Source organism: Castor canadensis, chromosome 4 (assembly GCF_047511655.1).
Source record: "Castor canadensis chromosome 4, mCasCan1.hap1v2, whole genome shotgun sequence".
Classification (NCBI taxonomy): Eukaryota; Metazoa; Chordata; class Mammalia; order Rodentia; family Castoridae; genus Castor; species Castor canadensis.
Window position 1 is genome coordinate 178,884,421 of NC_133389.1, and position 24,692 is coordinate 178,909,112.

At 42.8% G+C, this 24,692-nt stretch overlaps 1 protein-coding gene and 3 non-coding genes across 7 annotated transcripts in view; 3 read left to right on the plus strand and 1 right to left on the minus strand.

The window, feature by feature from the left end:
* Positions 1-24,692, plus strand: part of Atg16l1 (autophagy related 16 like 1) — a 42,256-nt gene that overhangs the window by 12,079 nt on the left and 5,485 nt on the right. The window contains exons 6-19 of one of the 4 annotated variants that reach the window (XM_020178778.2): positions 4,273-4,338; positions 6,937-7,023; positions 7,633-7,689; positions 7,904-7,954; positions 8,595-8,697; positions 10,620-10,725; positions 12,829-12,899; positions 14,561-14,632; positions 18,158-18,278; positions 18,549-18,654; positions 20,772-20,921; positions 21,016-21,063; positions 22,293-22,394; positions 23,338-24,636. In XM_020178778.2, coding sequence (XP_020034367.1) covers positions 4,273-4,338; positions 6,937-7,023; positions 7,633-7,689; positions 7,904-7,954; positions 8,595-8,697; positions 10,620-10,725; positions 12,829-12,899; positions 14,561-14,632; positions 18,158-18,278; positions 18,549-18,654; positions 20,772-20,921; positions 21,016-21,063; positions 22,293-22,394; positions 23,338-23,431 — 1,234 coding nt within the window. In that variant the 3' untranslated portion in view covers positions 23,432-24,636. Of the gene's footprint in view, positions 1-4,272; positions 4,339-6,936; positions 7,024-7,632; positions 7,690-7,903; positions 7,955-8,594; positions 8,698-10,619; positions 10,726-12,828; positions 12,900-14,560; positions 14,633-18,157; positions 18,279-18,548; positions 18,655-20,771; positions 20,922-21,015; positions 21,064-22,292; positions 22,395-23,337; positions 24,637-24,692 lie in introns of those variants that run through there. The other 3 variants (XM_074072021.1, XM_074072020.1, XM_074072022.1) reach the window with 3 other exon arrangements.
* Positions 5,592-5,653, minus strand: LOC141422886 (U7 small nuclear RNA). Its single transcript, XR_012447589.1, has one exon. It is a non-coding gene; the product is annotated as a U7 small nuclear RNA (small nuclear RNA).
* On the plus strand, positions 9,488-9,759 carry LOC141422976 (small Cajal body-specific RNA 6). The gene has a single exon (XR_012447658.1).
* Positions 16,753-17,022, plus strand: LOC141422977 (small Cajal body-specific RNA 6). Its single transcript, XR_012447659.1, has one exon.

The window sequence follows — 24,692 nt, forward strand, 5'->3', positions numbered from 1 at the left end:
CTGCAGTGTGCCCCATATTTAGTGAAATGGAACCCCAGTTTAGCAAGGAAATAACTCCCAGAAGGGTATCATTGACCTATAGTGTTAGAAAGCGTGCAGTTTCCCCTCCACTTTTGTGAAGCTGTCCAGGCCCATATGGGAATTTTGATCTTGCTAGTATGCAGGAAGAGTATAGAAGCGAAATTTCTAGATCTTTTTTTTTTTTAATCTAGTGCAGGCCTACTGGAATTTTTCCCAGAAATTAAAAGGTGGGTCATTGGGAGATCAATCCCATCTGGTCAGTGCTGATTAAAACTCCATAAATCAAGGACAAAAGAAAGCTTTTAATAAGACCACTTATCTCTTAATAGCCAGTGTTTTGTTTGTTTGTTTGTTTTTGCAGTACTGGGGTGTAAATTCAGGGCTTTCACCTTGAGCCACTGCACCAGCTGTATTTTTTTGTGAAGGGTTTTTCAAGATAGGGTCTCATGAACTATTTGTTCTGGCTGACTTCGAACCGTGATCCTCCTAATCTCCATGAACCTCTGGCACCTGGCCAGTAAGTGTTTTTAACAGGGAAACTGCCATTCCTACACGTTAGGAGTTTGCATTGTTTAGGAACCTAGCCCAGCAAAATTGAAGTACTGGGGCTTGAACCCGGGGCTTTGTATTTGCTAGGCAAGCCTTTTGTCCCTTGAGCATGCCTTCAGCAAGGTAACTTTCAGAGAACATCTGTCCATATGTTTTGACCAACCACCTGGCACGTGACACTGAGCCATGTACCGTGGGAAGTCAGGGGGTGATGGTCTACTTAAAAAAGCTAAGAAAACCAATTGGAAAACTACTCACAAAAGTTCAGCAGAGATTAGAACATTTTTTTTACATTCCCATCAGTAGCAGAATCTGAAACATTCAGTGAATGTAAAAAGAGTAAATGAGAATAGGAAAGAACTAAGGAGTAATGGTGAGCACTCTCCCTACCAAATTGTATACTCTCATATGGAAAAGGTGGAAAACGGAAGCCATAAAGATGGAGGTGGGAAATGTAAATTACAATTTATTTTATGCAGACTTCCTAAACGGAAGTGTTAGAGGTCTTTCCAAGCATAAAAGTAACAGCAGTAAAAGATGGGCTATATAAAATTTGTTACATTTCTTAACATCAAAGAACACTACAACAGTAGTGCTCTTTTAAAATAAATAGTCTTGAATACAGAATGAGTAAGGGAAAAGGTGAGCATAAAGCCTATATGCTTCATAAAAGCAGTAATAGTTGTAGTCTATAAATATGAAAAGGATTGCTGGGAGACAGGTGTACCACTGATAGAAACACGTGCCACCGTCTTGAAGGGTTTTTTTGGGATAAGCAGGAGTCTGACAGTAGCCCCACTCATACTTTATTCTAAGGAATAAAAATCTGTCTAATGTCTGTCCATCCATATTCGTTGTTCTTTTCACCAAAATTTAGTTTGCAGCACCAGTTTCTTTTACCTAGCTGGTCATGCAGACTGCTTAGAAGCAAACATAAAGATGCTTATTTATAGATACCTGTTGATGGCGTATTTTCATACATATAGTGGAATCTTATAGAGCCATTTAAGGTTATGTATTTTAAGGACGTTTAATAGGAGAAAATGCTTAGTTAGTATTAGCTGGGAATACAGAATGTTGAGTGAAATATGACATGGAGTTCATACAGCATACTTCCAGCTTTGTAAGTACTTTCAAAACAAAACAAAACTGCTAGAGATATGGTTCAAATCCTAGCACCGCAAAAAAATCCCACAAAAAACAAAGGAATTACATTGTTGATGTTTATTGTGGGTGGTGAGATGGTGGCCTTTGTTTCCTTGTTTTATATTTTCCTATCTTTTTTTAAACTTTTATTGTTGCTATCTCATGTTAGCTTTGAATCAAATTTCACTTATGCCATGGTGTTCTTGTCAGTACTAGAGTGGTGAGGATCCCAGGGGTAGTTGGATGCCTCCTGGTGGCCCCTCACCATGGCTAAGAGGCCGTGGAGGGAGAGGTTATGGAGGTGTCCATGATGCCAAGGAAGAACCCCTGAGCACAGGGAAGGTAGAAGAGTTTCTGATGAGACATGTTATTCCTGCCCTGTTCTTTTTCCTCCTTTTGTAGTCTTCCATGGGTTATGCCCCTGGAGGTTTCATCATGTGGTTGCAGGTGTGGGGCCTGGAGAATCAGTCCTGTAGAAGCCTTCCCTCCTCATTGCCCACTTTCTGCCAGCCCCACACTTTCATGCCTCTCCTTCCTGCTTAAAGCAGCTTTTGTTGACCTGGTCATAGTGGAGCACAGTTTGGAAATAGCTCTTCATGTTTTGCCTCCAGTGGCTGCTGTGTAAGATACGTTCAGGGAAGATCTGAACTACCAGAGAAGCACCTATCTTCTCTCCATTAATGACTGACTGGCTGCAGGCGCTGTGTGCTTCTCTCTCAGTTTTTCATCCCCACTTTGCAGAACAGGGACCCAAAGTTAGGAGGCATGGGATGGTCTGCCAGCAAGTGCCTTCCCAGGAAAATCGTGTTGCACTCCTTCCCCATGCCCAGATTCTGGTTTTCCCTCAGAGGTAGTGCATGGATTGTTTTTCTCAGCTATAAGAATGTTTTGCCAAATTGGCTTTTTCATGATTTCTTCTGTAAAACTTAATTTTCATCCTGTCCTGAAGTAATGCAATATACTTTTTCAAGCTGTACCCTCATCTCTCCAAAGATTTTTTTTTTTTTTGGCAGTACTGGGATTTGAACTCGGGCTCACTCTTGCCAGGCAGGCACTTTATTACTTGAGCCGGTCCATCAGCCGTTTTTTTTTTTGTGTGTGTTGGGTATTTTTGAGATAGGGTCTTGCAAACTGGTTGCCTGGGCTGGCTTTGAATAGCCGTCCTCCTGATCTCTGCCTTCCAAGTAGCTAGGATTATAGGCATCAACCACTGGCACCCGACTCCTTCCAAAGATTCTGATAAGCTACCCATAGGACTTCTTCCCATTTGAGAGTTGTCACTAGGGGAGAGGGGTAAAAGGAATTTCAGCACAATTTTTGGATTTTGTTTTGTTTTGTTTGGTGATACTGGGGTTTGAACTCAGAACTTTACTCTTGCAAGAGAGGCGCTCTGCCCCTTGAGCCACTCCTCCAGTCCTTTTTGCTGTGGTTATTTTGGAGATGGGGCCTTGTGAACTGTTTGTCTGGGCCTCCTGATCTCAGCTTCCTAAGGAGCTAGTATTGCAGATTTACAGGTGTTACCAGTGCTTGGCTCTCAGCACAGTTCTTGATTAGAGCCCAAACACATTGCTAGAGTTTCGGATAGCAGGCTTCACATAGAAGTGAAATTTTAAAGGAAGGGAGAATGAGACCGTCAAGGATGAAAACTAGAGAGTTCCTAAATTTAGAACTGGTAAGGAGAGAACAAATGATTCTGAACGGGACTGAATGAGGTTGCTGACTATATTTGTGCAGAGCCAAGACTTCTATGTCTAGCAGTAGAAAGTAACAGTTATGTACTCTTGACAGTTGAGGAGTTCATGTTACCTCACTGTATTGTGAAATATTGGTGCCTCATTCATCTGTAAATGGTATTAGTAGTACAGTTGATTCTTAACCAATAGGCTTCACATCTGTAGATTGAAGACAATCAGTGAAAAATTGGAGTTTGTACTGAGCATGTACAGACTTTTTATTTCCTACACAGTATAATAACTACACAGCATTTAAGTTTATGGAATGATGTGCATAAGTTCTGTGTAAATCCTTTGCCATTGTATATAAGGGATTTACGCATCTGTGGTTTGTTATACCCATTGGGGGCGTTCTAGAACCAATCTCTCACAGATACCGGGGACCACTGCATGTAAACCTCAAAGGCTTGTTTGAAGAATTAAGTGAGTTAAAGATCTTTAAAGTGATTAGACCGTGCTGGTACAAGAAAGTCCTAAGTAAATCTTTATTATCATTATTCATGCTGTGGGTTACGTAAATGTAATACTGTATAAGACTGCGGCAGAAAGCTTAGTCATGACCATGACTAGCCCCTCTAATCCTGAGGTGCCTAGCAGACTGGCCTCCTTCCTTGCTAGTTCACTTCCTTTCCCTAATAACTGATCTTGGGGTGAATCTAAACCTATAATGGGGAGCCTCACCAGTGTGTTGGGTTTGGGAGTTTGGGGGTCTTTGGCCCAAACTTAATTCAAATGTGTTAGTGGAATCCTCAGTAGTAATTTCAGACTGAGAACCTCATGCTTTTTTTAAGCAGACATAAATGGTGGGCTTTTTTAAAAACAGGAGACGTCAAGCCCGGCTGCAGAAAGAGCTTGCAGAAGCAGCAAAGGAACCACTGCCAGTTGAACAGTAAGTAGAGATAAATAAATAAGAACTTTGCCATTAATGATTTGTCTCTCTCTTTTTTTTAAGCATGTAATAGTTGTACATTGTGACATTTATATGTGTGCTTGTGATATATCTTGTAAGATTCACCCCCTTGTATCTTTCTTCCTTATTCCTTCTCTCCCCTTTTGATTTGTATCTTTTCAAACAGCTTTATAATGTCTTTATTAGATTATTTTACAGATTTTAAATAGAAAACTGAAACGTTAAAGACAGAAAACAACATGTAACTCTACACAGAAAGTAATGTTCTTATCACTTTAGTTATGTTTATTTTGGTAGCTTCTGATTACACATTTACAAATGATATGCTGAGACTTTAGGTTGCTTACTTGTGATAGATTTTATTTATTGATTTTTTTTTTGGTGGGACTGGGATTTGAACTCAGGGCTTCGTGCTTGCAAAGCAGGTGGCATTCTGCCACTTGAGTCACAGCTGCAGTCTATTTGCTGTGGTTATTTATTTATTTTGGAGACGGGATCTCGAAAACCGTTTCCCCAGGCTGTCCTCAAACCACAATACTCTATCACAGCCTCCCAGGTAGCTAGAATTACAGGCATGAGCTACCAGTGCCCGGCAGAATAAATTCTTAAAAGTAAGATTTGTTGGGTTAAATCTTTTAGAACTTATTTATTGTCAAATTAGCTTCCAAAAAGTTTTTCCAACTGGTGGAATGTTCTCAAGCAGTAAGAGCACCTGCCTAGGAAGAGTGAGGCCCTGAGTTCAAACCCCAGTGCCACCAAAAAGAAAAGTTTTTCCTGTTTATATTCTTCATCAGCTGAGTATGACTCTTAACTTCCTGTACATGGCACACCTCATTACTTCCTGTTGACACTTGATCACTTGTCTGCCTCTAATTGTACCTGTCACCATGTAATCTGCTTTAAGTGGAAGTTTGGCCAAACTTTTGAAACATTAAGTAAAGTAGTGATCTCTCAGAGCAAAAGTAATTCAGTCAATTCAGGAGGTTTTCCTAATCTGCCCATCTTTAGGTGGGGAATCTTCCCTGGGATTTGAATCTCTGCTTTGAGTGGTAGGTATTATAATAACAGAATTCTCTTTTCTGTAGTTTAGGATGGGTTCTTTTCTGTTGAAATATGTTTGGAATATGTTTTCAGAATTATGATCCACCATTTTTTAAAATGTTGATTGTAAGTGGGGAGAAGAGGTTTAAATTCAGTTAGGAGTCTTCTACCAACATGTCTTTTTTATCTGTGGGAGTTTTCCAGCATAAGCCAGAAAACCTGCTGGACAAATTCTAAAGGAACTGGGATACTTACCAACATGTCTTGTAAGAAGACAAAGGTTCTCATACTAGACATTTGCTGTAGAGGTTGTATGTGTGTCTGTGTCTGTCTTGCCCTCTCAGGTGTAGAAAACTGATCTCTGAGGCATTTTCCCAAAGCCACAAAGTAAATAGGTGATCTGGAAATGAGATTTGGATCCTGAAAAAGTGTCATTTGTCTGCCTCCTGTTTGCCAGTGTAATTAGGTGACTGGGTGGAACACATCCTATCCAGGATTATAGGAAAAGCCTGAGCTAAGGTACAAATTTAGGGCATCTGGCTGTAGAGATTTTCTTAATCTCTGTGCTTCCTGAGGAGTGGAATTTCTGGGTCAAAGGGTAGTTAGTTACATCTTTGGAGGGTTCTAGTAAGAAATAGTGAGATCTAGTATTTTCTTGTGGTACTGGACCTGTGCACAGTTTCAGGTATTTTAGGACCATGAAATGGTCATATTTTTTGCTCCTCTTGGCATCTTTGTGGTGCTCCTTTTGTGCTTCTGAACACAGGTGATTGCCCCAAGCCTAGATCTGAAGGCCAGCTAAGAAGGAAATTGGCCATAGCCTTGTTCTCGTTATTCTTTTTTACATCCTGGCCAAGAATGTGGGGCAATTATATTTAATTCTAGAGTGAATAAAGGAAAGTAAATTTACTTTGACATGGTTTAATTTGGTTCATAACGAATTCTTATGCATAGAAAAGTTAAAGTAGAAATCCATAGGAAAAAAAAATCGTGCTTTCAAATTTTTAAAAATCTAAGCAGTAAGTGATGAAGTCTTGGGCTATTACATTTTATTAGTTTATTTCTCCAGGAATATTGCAGCTCAGTGGGAGGTCATTAAGACCAAAATAATTGCTTGCCCCCACTAGCCCCCATCAGGAAAGACTTGGTCTATAAAAATGTGGAGGAAGGGGACTTCTTGAGGAGCTTTGTATCTGTGTGGCTGGGTGATACCACTTGGAATGTACTGGACTCTCCAGACTTCAGAAGCCCCAAGTGTTTAAGCATAAGCATAAGATACCTGGAGACAAAAGCGAATTGTGTTAAGATTTTGCTTTTCAAAGCTGTTCTCAGTTGGTATTCTGGATTTAAACAGGTATGGTGTTCTTTTTTCTAAAGTAGCAACTCTTCTCGTTCTTAAGAGAACCATTCACCATCACTGTCATAGCCAAGTCCCATAGGGTGTCTCAATAGAAAATGATACTGACTTTTGCAGAACTGATTGGTTGCAATGCTCCTGTTCAGCAGAATGAGAGAATCTCTTGCCCTTCTTTCCAGGGATGATGATATTGAAGTCATTGTGGATGAAGCCTCAGATCACACAGAGGACACCTCCCCCGTGAGGGCCATCAGCAGAGCAGCTACGTGAGTAGACGGGGCAGGCAGGGGGTTTCTGATCACACATGACAGGAATTCAGTTGAGCGCACACAGTCTCCTGAACCTTCTTGGTAGATCAGCCATCCTCTTACATACCAGAGAGGTACAGGCTTCTGGTTCACCTCCACCTAATGAAAGTGGGAGAGAAATAGAGCAGAGGTGGCCTTGTGTTTGTAAACACAAACAGATGAAGTGGCTTCCTCAAAGGTGGATAGTTAAACCTTATTAGGCAGAATGGCTGTTCAGATCCTGGGGCTCGAGGATTCTTTTAAATTTGCTAAAATACAACTTCAAGAATGGGAATTGGTTATTGACACCCAGAAATTCAGTTAGACAAATTCCTCAGCTAAGGCTTCATTTCCAGAGAAATTAATGTTATCCTAGGGAAGCTTGTTTCTTGTATAACTTCTAGGCTGGGTTTTCCCTTCTACCTTCCCACTGTTTCCTGGTAGTTCAAATACTGCATTGAGTTTCTTTTGGCTGGGATTTGGGAATTAAGTGGGGAACACACTCCCGGGTACCTATTTTTATGGACTGTGTTGATTATTTGGGCAAAATGTTTCTAAGGTTTAAACCTATCCTCCCCTCCTCTTTAGTAAGCGACTCTCGCAGCCTGCTGGAGGCCTTCTGGATTCTATCACTAATATCTTTGGGTAGGTTAGAAGACCTTCACCTTTCCATTTAAAAAATGTGTGTAATAAACCTAAGCATATATGCGTGATTTATTTTTTAAATGTACACCAGAATTTCAGTGGTACAGAAAATACAGATGCCTTAATTTTGGCTTTTCATTTAGCTTTTTCCTTTTTTCTGCAACTTCCCTTTTCTTAATCCCGCTGCGTGCTGATCTCTGGCCTTTCTCTTTAGTCTGTCCGAGTCTCCCCTTTTGGGACATCATTCTTCTTCTGATGCTGCCAGGTGAAAATATTACCCTCTCTTAGCCCAGCATGTGAGTGTGGGTCGTTGATAATCATGCTGATCACGCTGAATTCCCCGCGATCGCCAGATGTCCACATGCTAACCAGGGCGCTTTGCATGCTCCTAGGAATGAGTGCTCGTAGCCCTCCAAGCTGGGCAGTCAGGTTGAGCTCCTTGTGCAGTCATCACGCTCTTGGCGCTCTTTCTGTTGGCATGCATTGACTCTGCCTTGACCAGAAGTGTAGGCCAAGTGTAATTGTAACTAGGCGTAGAAATCATCCTTAAAATCGCATCCTTAAAATGCCAGAGAGCCACCTGTGAACTAGCTGTTGAGAACATTCCCTAGCAGTTCTTTGATAGGGTAAGTGATTGTTCAGGATTGCTTCTCATTGTTGAGTTTTGGAGCTCATGAGCTAGCAATCCCGAGAATAAGGTATGTGCTGGCTCTCTTTCTTGTTATTTGAGTGGGATGCTTCTGATTTTGTGAATCTTATGGTTTAAAGGTCTAGAAAGGAAAAAAACAAAACTATCGAGAAAGACAGGCTACTTAAGCAAAGATGATTTTGAAGTCTTTGTGGTAGCTTGGTGAACACTGATCCTGTGTAGTCCTGACAATGTCTACCTTTGTGTTGTTCCTTAGGAGACGCTCTGTCTCTTCCTTTCCAGTCCCCCAGGACAATATGGATACCCATCCTGTTTCTGGTAAAGATGTGAGGGTGCCAACTACTGCCTTGTGTGTCTTTGTAAGTATGCTTTGTCCCTTTGAGCATGGAGTGGTAGTCGGGCCTGGCACTAAAGAGTCCTTTCTAGGGCTGCAACGAGATTTTCCCTTAGACTTCAGAACATCTTCTGTAACACAGAGATCCTCCTGATCTCTGCCTCCTGAGTAGCTAGCATTGCAGGTGTGAGCCACCTGCGCCTGGCAGGAAGCTCCAGTTTAGAGTGAGATTCTAGATTGATGTTTGCTTTGGAAGTCTAGCAGGACAACAATTGGTTTCATAAATTAAACTCCTATCTGTATGACTTCCAACTGCTAAGAGCCTGTGATTAGAAGGTGGACACAGTGGCTGGCAGAAGCCACTGCAATATCGATTGTCACCTTGAGTTCAGAGCAGTGTCCTGGTACTAATCTGTGTCCCACCTGGGGTAATTGAGCCAATGTGAGAAAGCATACCTAGCTTAGAGCTGTCAGGGCACTGAGTAAGGAGGGCAGGGAAGCATGAAGAGCAGAATATAGAATTAGACTGAGGCTGAGATTGGCCTGATCACTAATTGGGGGTAGGGGATTGCTAACAGGTTGCTTTAAGGAAAGGCTTTCAATAAGAATGGAGTGGCATTTAGATGATGGGTGCCTGTAGTTCCAGGCATGAGGAGGAACTTCATTAGTAGTTCATTTGTAGGTCGTGAGCTGGCTGAGCCTTGCTTGTTGAGTAAAGTCTTGCTATGTGGGAGGAGTTGGATTGGGGAACGGCAAAGCCCCTTAACCTTCCCATCCCACTCCTTTGATCCCATCGGGCCTAGGCACCTCACAGAGGTCAATGATGATTGGTAAAAGGTCTGATAGCACTGAATATCACAGCCCCTTCCTTGCCCTCAACTCCCAGCAGCCCATTTTTCCCCCTCAGCTCATTAAGTCATGTGCTTGGGATAGTGGAGCTGCTGATAGTTTGGGATTCTGTCAGTGTGTGTTCCAAGAGTGAGTGGTTCACAGCTGACTAGTATCCAACAGAACCAGTTACAAAGGAGTCTGAGGAGTGGCAGGAAGGGTGTGAGAGTGCATGATCTCAAGTTTTCAATCTGAGACCTCCTTAGGAAAAAGAAATTTCTTTTAAAAAAGAGGAAATTGCATGGAGGTAAGCAGTTTGGCATGCAAAATTTCATCACTGGAGTGTGAGCAAGAAAGTGGAAAATCAGATCACCTTATTTCCCAGTTACATTCTCTCAGTGACATCCATCTCCTCTCACTTTGTAGGGCTTCAAGCAAAACCCAGACATTAACTTGACCCGGAAATATTTCCATATTCACTGCCCTTATGAAGAGAGTATATTGTTGAACTTTGTGGCCTGTGTCAGTATTCCCAGCACTGGGGAGGTCGAGACGGGAGGATCTGGTGTTCAGGGCCAGCTGGTAGAGATAATGAGACCTTGACTCATAAAGAAAGAGAGAAAGTTTCCAATGGAGAATTGAAAATTCTGCCAAGATAACAATTGATAGCTTTTATCTATGTCCTGTTCATTTTTAGGCACAGGTTTTGATCACAAAAACCTTTTCCATAGATGAACAACCTGAGGCGTGAAGTGTTTAAATTTGCACAGGTCATGATGCTAGTGCATGCTAATGCAAAGACAAACTTTAGGCAGCTAGTCTGCTCTAGATTATTTAAATACACTGTATGTAAATAAATGTGAGCTGGGCGTGGTAATGTACAGCTATAATCCCAGCACTCAGGAGGCTATGCAGGAGCTCATAGTGAGATACTGGATAATCGAATGAATAGAGGCAATTGTAGCTGTAAGAACAAAATGTTTGGCTCTGAGTCTACTTTAGTTTTTGGTTGGGTCCACCCTGTTTAAAGATGAGTGTTTTGCCTAAGCTAGGCATTTAGAGAATATATATGTTTCATGGCTGATGACTGGGTTTGAAACAAGAGTGTTTGTCTTACAGGATGCACACGATGGGGAAGTCAATGCTGTGCAGTTTAGTCCAGGTTCTCGGTTACTAGCCACAGGAGGCATGGACCGACGGGTTAAGCTGTGGGAAGCATTTGGAGGTAAGAGCCCATGGGGGTCTAGGAAAAAGCTGTTAGTGGCGTCTGGTTGACCTTGCTTCCAGATACCCCTTGGATTATCTTAAAAACGTGCAGTATTTTATATAAGAAATTATCTGACTAAAGCACATTGATTGCTCTTTACATCTGAGTGGACATCTACTGATTTTCAAAGTAATGACTGCAAAACACTCTTAGGAATATGTTTGGGTTAACAAATGTTTGATAATTTTTCTCAGAGCATCTTGCAAAATAGTGCCAGTTTTAAGAGCAAATAAATCATTGTATTTAAACTTACATCAAGCTGTGACTTATGGGGAAGCTTTTTGTTTTTTGTTTTTTGGGCAGTACTGGGATTTGAACTCAGGGCCTACCACTTGAGCCACTCCACCAGCCCTCAGGCTGTGGCTTATGCATTTAATAATGGCCTAGAGAAAAAAATAAAACTTGAGAAAAGAGAGAATTGCGTAGAAAACCATGTATTGAGCAAAATGGGAGTTGATAAAAACATCTCAGTATTTTAAAGCAAGGCATAGTCCAATTTTGACATTTTTGAGATTCAGTTAAATATATTGTTACTAAAATTAGGTTAAGGAAGAAGGCTAAAGGTTTTTATAGAAAGCATTTCTTCAGATTTGCATAGTTGCAGGTACATTTTTAGTTCCCCGATAGCTCCAATGAGTGTGCATTTATTAATTTCTGTGAGTTTCACAATAGCCCTGTGCTGTTAAAAAAGTAGATCTCGTCCCTGTCTGACAGATGAAAACAATAAATTCAGACACTGTTTGGTTGACATAGTTGGTTTTCATGGTTAGAAAATGACCTACATGGCAAGTGGGTAGTGAAGCCAGGACTTACTAAGTTGTATGACTTGGAAACCCATGCTGTTTTTTTTTTTTTTTTTGACACTACGAGAAGGCACAAAGTCCTGAGTTCAATCCCCAGTACTGCCAAAAAGAAAGAAAGAAATCCCATGCTGTCAACACTGATGCCTTCTTTAGCCTATAGAACAACTGAAAAATTTGATATTTGGTAGAACAAATGTACTTACTAATCCCTTTGTTTAGGATAACTTATTGGTAAAGCACTGTACTTGTCTGCCCTGGCCTTTGCTTTGCAGGAAACTGGCTCCGTAGTTAAATCCCTTGTTGTCACAGCCCATCAAAGCCCTTGCAAATGTGCTGTTTTGCTCAGAGATTCTTCTTATGATAGAGCTTTATTATAACAGCTTCACCCATAATAATTTTTTAAATTATTGTTATTTTTGTTGTGCTGGGAGTACATTGTGACATTTACGAAAGTTCTTACAAGCTCTCATACTTGAATTCACCCCCTCCATCATTCTCCTGCTATTGAGATTAAATAGAAAGCTTAGGAAAGATTTTTGTTTTACTTGGTCAGTTAAACACCTGAGGAGATGAGAGCAGGAGAGGTGCTGTGGACTCTGTTGAAGAGGGAAGATTGTGAACAGGGAGGCAGGTGATTCGTGAAGAGAGAATTAAGGACAAATCCCAGAAACTCCAAATAAAGCTTTACTAGCATTTTCCTGACTACTCGGTTAAATATAGTTTTAAAAATTTATTCTCACACTTTAATGAGAATTACCACACCATGTACTCTGAAATTCAGGTGATCTGTTTCTACAAAAGTGGTAGTTAGCACAAATAATGATCAAACCCAGAGATTAACACATGTAAATTAGAAAATTGTCTGAGAAATAATGGAACTAAATAAATTCAGTCTCTAGTGCAATTGACATGTTTTATGAAATTCTGTACTTACCTGTTTGTAAAGAACACATGCAAAATGCCAGCATCTGCATCTACATAAACATTCACTGCTGTTAAAGACCAGCAGTCTTTTAAAAGTCTGTTTTTTAAAAAGCTTTTTCTTTTTTTAATTACATTTTTTTTAAATTTTAAATTAAAAAATAAAAAAAAAAGACCAGCAGTGTATTTTGTCTCTTATACTGTTTGTCTTGCAGTCTGATTCTGCAAGGGTATAGGAAACCTCCTATTTTAACAGTGTAATTGGTTTCCATTGTATTTCAGTGCCCATTAAACTCACTGACTTTTAACTTCCGGTCTTTTCAATCTTTTTATGCAGATAAATGTGAGTTCAAGGGTTCCCTATCTGGCAGTAATGCTGGAATTACAAGCATTGAATTTGATAGCGCTGTAAGTATCTAATGTCTTTTTTGAAAAACAGTGTAAAACAACTAATTATTGAAATTAAAGTTAACTTACCTGGTTTCTCTGCCATTCTCTATATCTTAAGTCAAATCCATGTTCGAGAATGATAGGCATAGATTATAGAACTAATTGGTACGTCTACTGATAAATTCTGAGGTTCTGGTTTGTGCGTTAGGCTTGTAGTGATACTCAGTGCACTAATTCCATTTTTGTGGTCACTACCCTCAAGGAATTGCCATTTAAATGAGAGTGGTTTGTAAGCATTAATTTCAGGTCTTTGCACCAAGGTGATGTAGTGAGCAGTTCATTCTAGGGTTCTGCCAGTTGAGACAGAACATGAGGTAGTGAAGGGTCAGGTGCAAAAGCCCAAGTGTAGGCGTTGCAGTCCGATGAGGCAGAGAGAAGAGTTCGAGCAGGTCTGTGAAGTAGCTAGGTAGTATCTCCATCACTCAAGAGTCCTCATCTTGGATTGGTGGAGCAGCTGCCTAGCAATCCTAAGGCCCTAAGTTCAAACCCCAGAAGCAGACAAAGAAAACAAACAAACAAAAAAACGGTCTTCATTTCACTGTCATCTTTTTTTTTTTCTTCCTTTTATCATTTTTACATTTTCTTACATGTGTATGTATTGTTTGTGCCACCTCCCTTACTGTCATCTTGAGGGAGCCTTTCCCACATCACTTTAGGTGAGTTGCTCTTGTATCATGGAACATTTTGTGCAAACCCTTTCTTGGGAGAGGTAGCTGTCAAGTTCTTCTCTCAAGACCAGTAGCATGAGAACTAGGTTTTAGTCATCTTTGTGTCCCCAGCAAGTTCCTAGACTGTTAGTGTTGCCCCACACACACCTGGGGGACTGGGGTGTGGACTCAGGGCTTCACACTTGTTAGGCAGACATTCTACCACTTAAGCCACTCCACCAGAGTGAATGATAAGGAAATAACCCTGGAAAAACTGGATATTGCTCAGTGTATGCAATGTCAAAGGGTTGAAGCTTCTGTGGAGCCCAGAGAGAGTTCTGTTGCATTTCTTTGTTTTTAATTTCAGTAGTGTTGGAAATCAAGCCTAGGATCTTATACATGCTAAGCAGGCAAATGCTCTGCCACTGAGCTGCATCTCTGGCCTGAGAAGTTTACAAGGACAGGCACAGCATTAAATTCTGGTGTAAATGACATGTCGAAGCCTGGATTGGGAAAGACAAGTTTGCAGTGGCCCAAGCTCTTAGTGCTTTTAGTGCTTCTCAGGTTGGGACTGAGGCTGTGAAACTAGAGAGGAGAGGGGCTAACTAGACACATGGAAAATGGACAGCCTCAGAGAGTGATAGCTAGGGAATGAGGAAAGAGAAGAGTAGAGGTGCCTCCACACTTTCTGGTGTGGGCAATATGTAGACTATTTGTATTTGCTGTTAAGCAAAGTGGCAAGGAGAAAAAGTGAGCAGGCTGAGTTCCATTTTGAACTTGACCTGAAATCAAGTGAGCACAGGAGGAAGGTCTGAACTTGAAGGAGGTAAGTGAGATGGCAGCACACTGTGATAGTAGGTGGTATTTGGCTTAGGTGTAGACATCTTGAACTTGGTTGTTGGGAAATTTGTGTAATGTGAGCTGAATTTCTGTATATTAGCTAAAAGCTGTTTTTTCTCTTTATTTCTATAGGGAGCTTACCTCTTAGCAGCTTCTAATGATTTTGCAAGCCGGATCTGGACTGTGGATGATCATCGGTTACGGGTAAGAACCAACTAAGACTCCAAACTGCATGTTGTTATCAAGGCACAAAGTGTAGGGGGAAAATGACAGACGATTAAGTAAGGGACTTGTGTGCACTTCCCTGGAAATCATACTTAATTCACTCTTTGCTTTGTAAGATAATTTGCATTTCTACTTTGCACTCACTTCTTCCAGGATTTAACTGCAGCATATTGCAAGAGGCCCTCACATTTTCATAAAAGACTTGAGATGCTCCTCTTCCTAGGAACTAGATACTTTTCATAGATGCCAATTTTAGCTTAATTTCATAGATGTTACCATCAGCAGATGAATTGTAGTTCTTTTGGGCCCTGAAACCTAAAAATTACCCCATAAGGTGTAGCTGGAAAGTAGGATATAAAGTCCATATGGATTTACTGCCATTCTTAAGGAAGTCAGAGACAAACGGTCATGGATGCTCTGGAGATCAGTTCCTAGCTCCTCCCTAATTTGCCCCTGTCTCTAGGAGAAAGAGTTGCCACTGTGTCTGCTTCATCTGGGCTGTGTGTGTGTATATGTGGAGGGAATGGGATTTGAACTCGGGGCTTTGCACTTGCTAGATAGGCATGCCCTTTACCACTTGAGCCATACTTCCAATCCATTTTACTTTGGTTATTTTGGAAATAGGGTCTCCTGAATTATTTGCCTGGGCTGGCCTTGAACTCTATCCTCTCAATCTCAGCCTCCCAGGTAGCTAGATTACAGGTATGCGGCACCGGCACCTGGCTGAGCGTGTGACTTACAACATGAAGAGATGTTTTTCTCCTTGAGCATGAAAGAATCGTCACATAAGCTTATTAAAGCCTCAAAAAAGACATAACACAGAATGAATTTGGCATTGGTGGCTTTTTACCAAAAAGAAAAAAGTTTAACACAAGCTGTTTTTGTGTCATCCTACACAAAAAAATGGCATGATGTGAAGATGAATGTTTCGTGTGTTCAGACTGTAGTAGGATGGTGTTTCTCGATAGGGTTCTGGTTGTCAGATTGGATAGTGCGGGGATGAAGAAGAAGAGTCTTTAGAAGCAGAGTTAATGTATCACTTAGACCTTCCATTTTCTAACAGAGCCGCATGGAGGATTTGCAGTAGTAGATGCTAGCCAGTTTCTTGAGGACAGCCAGTCTTGATTCTCAGTTGGAAGAAGGTCCAAGTCCTAACATGTAAAGCATGAGCCTTGATAACAACAAAGATACCCATTAGGAATGCTAAAGAGCTTGCCCTGTGTTATCTGAAGGAAGAACCAGGGTAGTGACTGGGTAGGGGACTGCCACAGCCTTCATCTGTCCAAATTCTAGAGCATAGCTTCAGTTGAAGCCCTGTGGTTCTGTGCCCTAACGTGGAACAATTGCCCAGCCAGTGTTCATGGCTACACTGTACCTCATCCTGTGGTGAACTATAACTTACTTAACCATTTATTCCTCTTGACTCTCAGTCTCACTGGGTAGGCCATGCTGGCCTTGAACTTGATCCTCCTGCCTTAGTCTCCCAAGTGCTGGGATTATAGAAATGTGCCACTGTTCCCAGGTAAAGCATACATTTTTTACTTGGATATTTGAGATGGATGATGGCTGGTGCAGTGGCTCATACTGTAATACCACTGCCCACAGCACCACTTGTGTCAGGGCTAGATCTGTGTAATTAATTTATTTTCTTGACACCAACCCCCACACTTGAATTAGCAATTTCACCCATTCAGACTGTATTTACTAGAGTCCTGTGAGCTCCAATACCTGGGTGTTATGTACTCTTGAACAGAATGAGAAGCTACATCAGGAGTGAAATAGTTTGAAGAAAAAACTCAGTAGGATATAGAGAATAAAAGGCGGTGGAAGGAGGTAGCACATATGCTGATAGCTATTTTTTAGTATCCATTCTTCCTGCTCTGTTTTAAGAAGTGGAATCCTTAGCTTGGTGTAGCTGTATGACCCAGTCCTAGAAATGAGCTAAAGTGGAGGCCATGGGTCACCCTTTCAGTTTCTTAATCATCTCTACTTCTCTTTGGACTTTTTAGAGTCATTCTTTTTTAAATTAGAAAACATTAGTGAATACCTTCTGACTTTGCGGTTTTACTTGTATAAAAATCAGTCCCACTCTGAAAAGAGGTAAACAATGAATAGTAAAGGTCTGACCCCCACATCGCCTCCCAGGATTTTCCCGACCCCAGCTGCCTTTCTCCCATCAGCCTGTCTCCCATCAGCCTCCAGTGGTGCTCTGATAAGGTAAAAGGGGAACTGACAGGCAGCAATGTCCCTATTTTGGGTTCCCTGATGAGTCCAGGGAAGATGGCAAGATTGGCATGTAACAGCTTGGTGGCCAAGGGCTTTGGATGCTGGGAGTACTGGTGTCTGGTCTGACAGTTCCAGCTGAGACCGCTGACTGAAAACACCCCAGGGGTTCAAACATTTATGTATAGTCCTAATCATTTTGTAAATGATGCCTGTGTGGTCCTGTCTATTTTTCTTTACTGTAAAACTAACTTTCAGTAGTACTGGATCAAACCCAGGCTTTTTAGATTTTTTTTTTTAATTTGATAAAATCTAAACTTCCGAAAAAGTTTCAAGGACTGACTTCAAAAACATCTTCCTGCTGTTTCTCCCCTTTTGAGGATGTGAGGGGCACATGAAGCTTGGTGCTTATGATGTTTGGTTTGTATTTAATGCTACTTTTAGTGGGAGATTTACCTTTTTTCTTGAGACAAGGTTTTCCTGTGTTGCCCTGGCCGGTCTCAAACTCTTGAGCTCAAGGGATCCTCTGGCTTCAGCCTTCTCAGTGTTGGAATTAGACATACTTTATCCTCTTGTTATACCTGTATTAGCTCTGTGTCACTGTAACAAAATATCCAAGATAAGCAACTTTAAAAGAGGAGAGGTTTATTTTGACTCGTGGTTTGCATGGTTCCTTGGCCCCATCGTTTTAGGCCTTTGGTGGCATGGTACATCGTGGCAGGAAATGTATGGCAGGGGAACCTGTTCATCTGATGGTGGCCGAAAAGCAAACACAAGAAGGGGGGCCAGCACCACCTCTTCCTCCCCACCCCACCCAGTCTCCTTTAGGGCATGGCTTCAATGATCTAACTCCTTCCTACTGGCCCCAGCTCATAAAGTTTCCACCAGCTCCCAGTAGTGCCACAGCCTGAAAAACAAGCCTTTAACACATGGACCTTTGGGGGCATTCAGGGTCCACCATAGTAACACCTCACCTGTGGGAAATACCCAAGACAGACTTTATGGAAATTTCTGCAAGCTACACAGCAGGCCAGAAATGCTACTGCTGAACTGAAACTGCTTCATATGAAATATGCGGCCTATTTGGTTGGGCCTACATGAATGAAACTGTGCTTCCTAAGTGTTTATTTTCTCTTGTCTTCTTATTGTTTTGTGTGAGAGTTCCTGGCTGGATCTTGGGGTATTTCAAGACTGGCTCGGAGTTCTGGGTGCCTTGGCCACTCCTCCAGTGTGGCCAGTGTATAGTACCTGAAGCTCACCCCAGCTGTGTTCTCTCTCTAGCACACACTCACAGGACACAGTGGGAAAGTGCTGTCTGCTAAATTCCTGCTGGACAATGCACGGATCGTCTCGGGAAGTCACGACCGGACCCTCAAACTCTGGGATCTACGCAGCAAAGTCTGTGAGGAAATTCGGTCTCTCTGTGTGTTTGTGTAGACGTTAGCTATGAAAGTATTGTTTCCATATCAGCTTATATTTCATGTGATACAGCTTGAACTTTGGGCTCGGTTTTAGTCAGGGGTAATGAGATAGTGAAGTAATGATAGTTGTTCTTGCATGAAGTTTCGTTTACTTTCATAATTCAGATAGTTTAGTGGTTAGTGTGTAGTTTGCTGTGTACATAGCCAAGTGGGTGCCTCTGCTTGACTAGTGATGTTTGATCTTCTTTCAGGCATAAAGACAGTGTTTGCAGGATCCAGTTGCAATGATATTGTCTGCACAGAGCAATGTGTAATGAGTGGACATTTTGACAAGAAAATTCGTTTCTGGGACATCCGGTATGACACCCAAGAGCTTGGTGGGGAGGTAGACAAGGGTCTGCACATACAGCTGTAAAGATGCTTTGTTATATGGGTTAAGTTTTTAAAATCTCAGGAAGTGGTAGAAATGAGCTCCAGGATACCTGTATCTCAAGAGTGTGGGGTTTGTTTTGTTTTGTTTTGTTTTGTTGTTTTGTTTTTGCTTTGTTTTGTTTTTTGGTGGAACTAGAGTTTGAACTCAGGGCTTTGTGCTTGCAAAACAAATGCTGTACCGCTTGAGCCACACCTCCAGTCCATTTTTTATTTTGGAAGTAAGGTCTCAAACTATTTACCTGGGCTGGCTTTGAACTACTCAGCCTCACAAGTAGCTAGGATTACAGGCATGAGCCACCATGCCTGGCCAGCTTGCTGTTCTTTAACAGGAAGTAGACTACTGCTAGGCGAGTAGAGGTGATGAACTACTCATTCTATCTTTAAGCAATTTAAAATGAAGCAGGGAAGATAACAAAGATGGCTACCTTTGTTTAAGGATGTTGAATATTCGTCTGGAGCAGAAAGGGCTAGTGAGGCTGACATGTGGAAGTGGGGTGTAGGCCACTGAGACTGAAAGGGTGAGTTGAGAACAAATGTCCATGGGCTTTCTAAGCCACTTCTAGGTGTCTTGATCCTTGAGCCATTGTGTGTTGAGGAGAATGATGGCTTCATAAGGCTCTGGTAGATGATTTTAGTGCTGCTTTTTAGAGGGCATATTGAAACCCAGGGAAAACAAAGTACTAAAGAGGATCCGAATTCACAGCAGGAGACTAGTAGGGACAGCATTTTAGGGAGCAACCCAAGGAGTGTTCAGAAGTAGAAAGAAAGTTGGGAGGAGTAGAGTTGTCAGGAACAAGAGAAGTTCATCCAATAAAATGAGGCCATTGGTTGGTTGCTGAGGAGATGGATATAGAAGGCTGGTGATCTGATTGGAGGGAGGGCAGCTGGAGCCCTGGTAGTTCCCCTGCAAAGGAGGAGCCATTACAGGTGATGCTTCGAAATGCAGTATATAGGAGTTTGTGGCTCCTAGACCTCAGTGCAAGTTTTATTTCTAACCATTGATTAGCTTTTTTAAACCTGAAGTTTGACCTCAAAACATGGAATTATAGAGTGAAAGGGGATGTTACAAGTCTCCTAGTCCACCCCATAGTTGGATTGATGAAGACCCCTAGTCCCAAGGAAGTAGAGTAGGGTTCTCAAGCCACATACTTAGTGATAGTAAGACTTAAGGTAGAAAATAAGTTCATTGAAAGCTTACAGCAAAATCTGTACAGAAGGGTTAGCACCTCTTTTGGCAGTATTACCAGTAGGATCCTGCCCTGGTAAGATGGCTGTTAATTGACCTATGTGGCCTGAGATGTGGAAGAGAATTAGTAAAAGCAGAAATGGGGGTGCACAGGGCTGTGACTGCCCTGAGTTTCCCAGTTCCATGAAGTTTTAGCCCCATTGGAGGACCTGAGCTGAACTGAGCGTGACAGGATGCTTGCAAACGACTCGTCAGACCCATTAAAGCAATTTTGTGCCAGCCTTGTCCAAAAGCTGAAATGAGATCATTGAAATAGTACTAATTGAGGGTTTGGGGTATAACTCAGTGATGGAGAAGTACTTAGCATACTTGTGAGCTTTGTGCTCAATCCTCTGTCCGAGAGAGAGAGAGAAAAAAAAGAATGAATACTAATTGGATAGTGGTCCTGATTAGCTTTTACTTATCATTAATTCTGATTGGCGATTGTTTTGTTACTCTAAAAACGGACAAGAAAAGTCTTGACCAGCTGGGGACATGTCTTCAGTGGTAGTGCTCTTGCCTAACAAGCCCAAGACCCTGAATAGTAGTGGGATTTTGCCCACCACTGCCACAAAAAAGAAGAAACAAAGAAAATTCTTAACCTGATTTAGAATTCTAGTACTCAGAACTACAGCTGTAGTACTGAGTTAATGGGGAAATAATAGCAGTCACTGAGGATGGGGCCAGACTTCCTGCCCTTCAAGGCTGTAGCGTCTAGTTGGATGGTAGCGTTTTCTTTTCCGTGACACAACATACTAGTTAATGTGGAAGCATTCTGACTTCCCTGTTAGGTCTCTCAGCTTTTTGTCTCCCTTAGATCAGAGAGTGTGGTCCGAGAGATGGAGCTGTTGGGGAAGATCACTGCCCTGGACTTAAACCCAGAAAGGACGGAGCTCCTGAGCTGCTCCCGGGATGACCTGCTGAAAGTCATTGATCTCCGCACAAATACTGTCAAACAGACCTTCAGGTAGCTGTGGGTGTGGGAGGTCCAGACTCCAGCCCTCCCTGCTTCTATCCTGCTGGGTGAACTCTCTGGATGACATGCTTGCTGTGTGTTTCAGTGCCCCTGGATTCAAGTGTGGCTCTGACTGGACCCGAGTTGTCTTCAGGTTGGTAGCCACACCTACCCCCAGCTTGGCTAATCTCAGGTTGGTGGATAAGTTTGGGGGAGGCATTTTCCACTCAGGGGAATCGAGTGCAATTTGTCCAACCTAAAGGTCACATTAGTCCTCTTTGTAGTGCTAATTTTGTTACCACTTGAACATAAATATGTTACACCAAAAAATAATGGCTGGCCAATGCCCGTGGCTCATGCCTCTAATTAATCCTATCTCCTAGCTACTCAGGAGGCAGAGACCAGGAAGATTCAAAGCCAGCCCCAGGCAAGTAGTTTGAGGACCCTATTACAAAAATACCCAACACCAAAAAGGACTGGTGGAGTGGCTCAAGTGACAAGAGCGCCTGCCTTGCAAGCTTGACTCCCTGAGTTCAAACCCCAGTACCACCCAAAAATAAATAAATAAATGACTGGCTGTAGGTTTTGTTCTGGGGGAACTGTCAGGTTTTCCTCTTCATCTACCTGTTTAGCAAAACTGTAATCAGGGAATGGTGGAAAAGGCTTGGCATCCCTGGGGTGGAACTGAATGGGCTTTTGGAGACAGGCACTCTAGGGGTGGTCTCCAGTTCTTCTGCCTGTTCTCCTTTGTAGCAAGTACTGATTTCTTGCTGTGTATTCCAGGGTTAGCTTCTATACTGGGGATCAGTGTCTACCCACTGATTCCTCCTTTTCCTTTCCATTCCTCGCTGAGTCATGCAGCAAGCCTGCCCATCACATAGCCTTTAGCTGTTTGGAGGTTGGCTTGGGCTCCCTATGTGTTGTCTGATCTGACAGATGGTTGGGGATTTGAAGCCTCAAGAAGCAGTGGGGCACTGCTCTTCAGTAGCTGGATAAGGCCCATTAACAGGTAAAGAAAGCAGACTGGGTGGCACCACTTATGCATATCACATGTCCTACAGTCTGGGCCATGCATTTGACTGTCACATGAAGAAACATTACTTTTTGTTGTTGTAGGCCTGGGGTTTGAACTTGTGCTTACAAAGTAGGTACATTACCTCTTGAGCCACACCTGCAGTCTATTTTACTCCGGTTATTTTGGAAATTGGGTCTCGCAAACTATTTGCCCCAGGCTGGTCTCCATCCATGATCCTCCTGATCTCAGCCTCCCAAGTAGCCAGGATTACAGGTGTGAACCACCAGTGCCCAGCAAAGCATTACTTGGGAAGAGAGCCATGAGGACTCCAGAAGGGCTCATAGCTTGTGTTCTTTTCCTGTTTTCAGCCCCGACGGCAGCTACGTGGCAGCAGGCTCAGCTGAGGGCTCTCTCTATGTCTGGAGTGTGCTCACAGGGAAGGTGGAGAAGGTTCTTTCCAAACAGCACAGGTAAGGTGAACCACATCAGCACCTGCACCTACATACCTGAAGGTGGTGAACAGGACCTATGACTTTAAGCCATCGGTTTTGTCCTCAGTGGGCCCCTAGAGGGTAACACCTGCTCCCTTGCTCAGGCTTCACTGTCACCCAGTAGAGCAGACTGCAGATGCCCCAGGTAGAGTCATTGTCCTTTGGGGAAAAGGTCAGAGAAATGCCTTCTCTGTCCCTCCTTCCTCTTCCCTATTCCTCCTTTTCTTTTTGGCAGTACTAGGAATTAAACTTAGAGCCTTACACTTGCTAGGCAGGCGTTCTACCCCTTGAGCTACTCTGCAGCCCTTTTTTGTGTTGCGTATTTTTACGATAGGGTCTTGAGAACTCTTTGCCTAGACTAGCTTTGAACTGTGATCCTCCTGATCTCTGCCTACCCTGTAGTTAGGATTGCAGGCCACCAGCCCTTTTTTTTTTCTTTTTTTCCGGTATGGAGTTTGAACTCAGGGCTTCACACTTGCAAGACGCATTCTACCACTTGAGCCACACCTCCAGCTCCATCCTTTCCTTGAACCTCCCTTTTTTCAGTGAGTCGAGGTGGGAATGCTGATTTTCACATTTTCTCTTTACCTTCTACCATGAGCAGCCCCCACACTTCTCCTTTTCTTGGCTTGTTTTGCCTACCCAACTCTATCTGCTACTTAGAAATGTAGGCACTGGCTACCTGTCTGTCCTTACTGCCCTCAGGCAGCAGCCACCACTCAGACTCCCCCTGTGTTGAGTGTGTCACCTCTGCCAGCTGCCAAGGAAGCTGATCTTCTTTTAATCCAATACTGCTTAAAATACAGCATGGTTGTGTGTGGGTGGGCACAGCCAGATTCTCCACCTACCCGAGTCTGTGTGGGGTTGACTGAGGTTTCAACCCAAATGCTCACAAACTTGATGCTCTCTGCTCTCTTTGAAGCTCCTCCATCAATGCGGTGGCGTGGGCCCCCTCCGGCTTGCATGTCATCAGTGTGGACAAAGGAAGCAAAGCTGTGCTATGGGCTCAACCTTGACAGCTCTATGAGCTGCATGGAGGTTCCCTCAGCTCTGACCTGGTGGGTGGTGTGGCCTCCCAGAGAAGAGCTTGAGCCATGTGGCATGGGGCCCTCCTTTAAACAGCATTTCTGAGAACTTTGAGGTCTCTAATGGCCTAGAAGAATCAACACTGAAACCACCTGAACCTGCAGTCACCTGGCAGAGGTTCGAGTTCTTGCCTCCATCCGGGTGGAAACACTACTAGCTCTGAGCTTCCATACCTCATCGGGAAACACAGGGCCCCTGCTGGTCTCTCCACTGGCTGCAGTGCCAGCCACCCACACATCAGGTGTTGGCTCCCCCGTGCTTCTCTCCTTCCAAAGCCAGTTCTGGCCCGATGCACAGTCCCTTGCCTTGGGGTCGTTTGCCCACTGGACTTGCTGTAAGCATAGGATTAGTAGAAATGCCAAATACAGGGAGTTTGGTTGTGATCTCGTCTTACTACTGCTGAAACTTCTGAGTCTCTTCTGCCACCCTTCAAAGCTTGTGGCTATCTTCCTTCCAACACTTCCATGTATCTGTTTCTTGGTCGACAAAAAAATCTTTAAAGATTTTTAAATTGTTAAAACTTAAAAGTTGTTATTGAGATAGGAGAGGATGTGCCAACATTTCCCAGTTAGGTGGACTTGCAGTAGAGGAAGGAACATGTCCTGTGTCACTGCACTCTTGTGCTGGTCACGGGATTTGAGGCCTCAAATGTATTGCTCTGGAGGTGGCAGTGGTGAGTGCAGCTACTGCTGCCTGCCAGGCCTGCATGCAGTGACCCCAGCATTCACACAAGAGGCCCAGTCCAGGAGACGGATTGTGATGAGGGCTGGGGAAAAGCATTTTTCTCTACCATTTTATCCGTGTAGAAGACTCTAGTCCTATGTCTGGGTGAAGCACCGTGTTTGTATCACATTTTAATTTGCACTTTATTTTCTTCCACACCTGTTCTCTGGACAGTTAGGGCATGAGTGTTAGAACGAGGGACGAGGAATGAGGCAGCCTTTCCTCGGCTGAGGTATGCTCTCATTCTTCTTTTCCCTGCCTACACCTCACTTTTCGGTTTGCCATCCAGAGAACTGTGTGGAGGGAAGTTGGAACTCACAGGCCAGGGCACATCTTTTATTTATTTAATTATGTGGCCCAACAGAACTTGATTGTAAATAAAAAAAAAAATTGTTACGTACTTTTCAAACTCCTTGTGTCTCGGTTGTTATTTCATTCTTCTTTACCCTTAAGAAGGAAGTGAGGGAG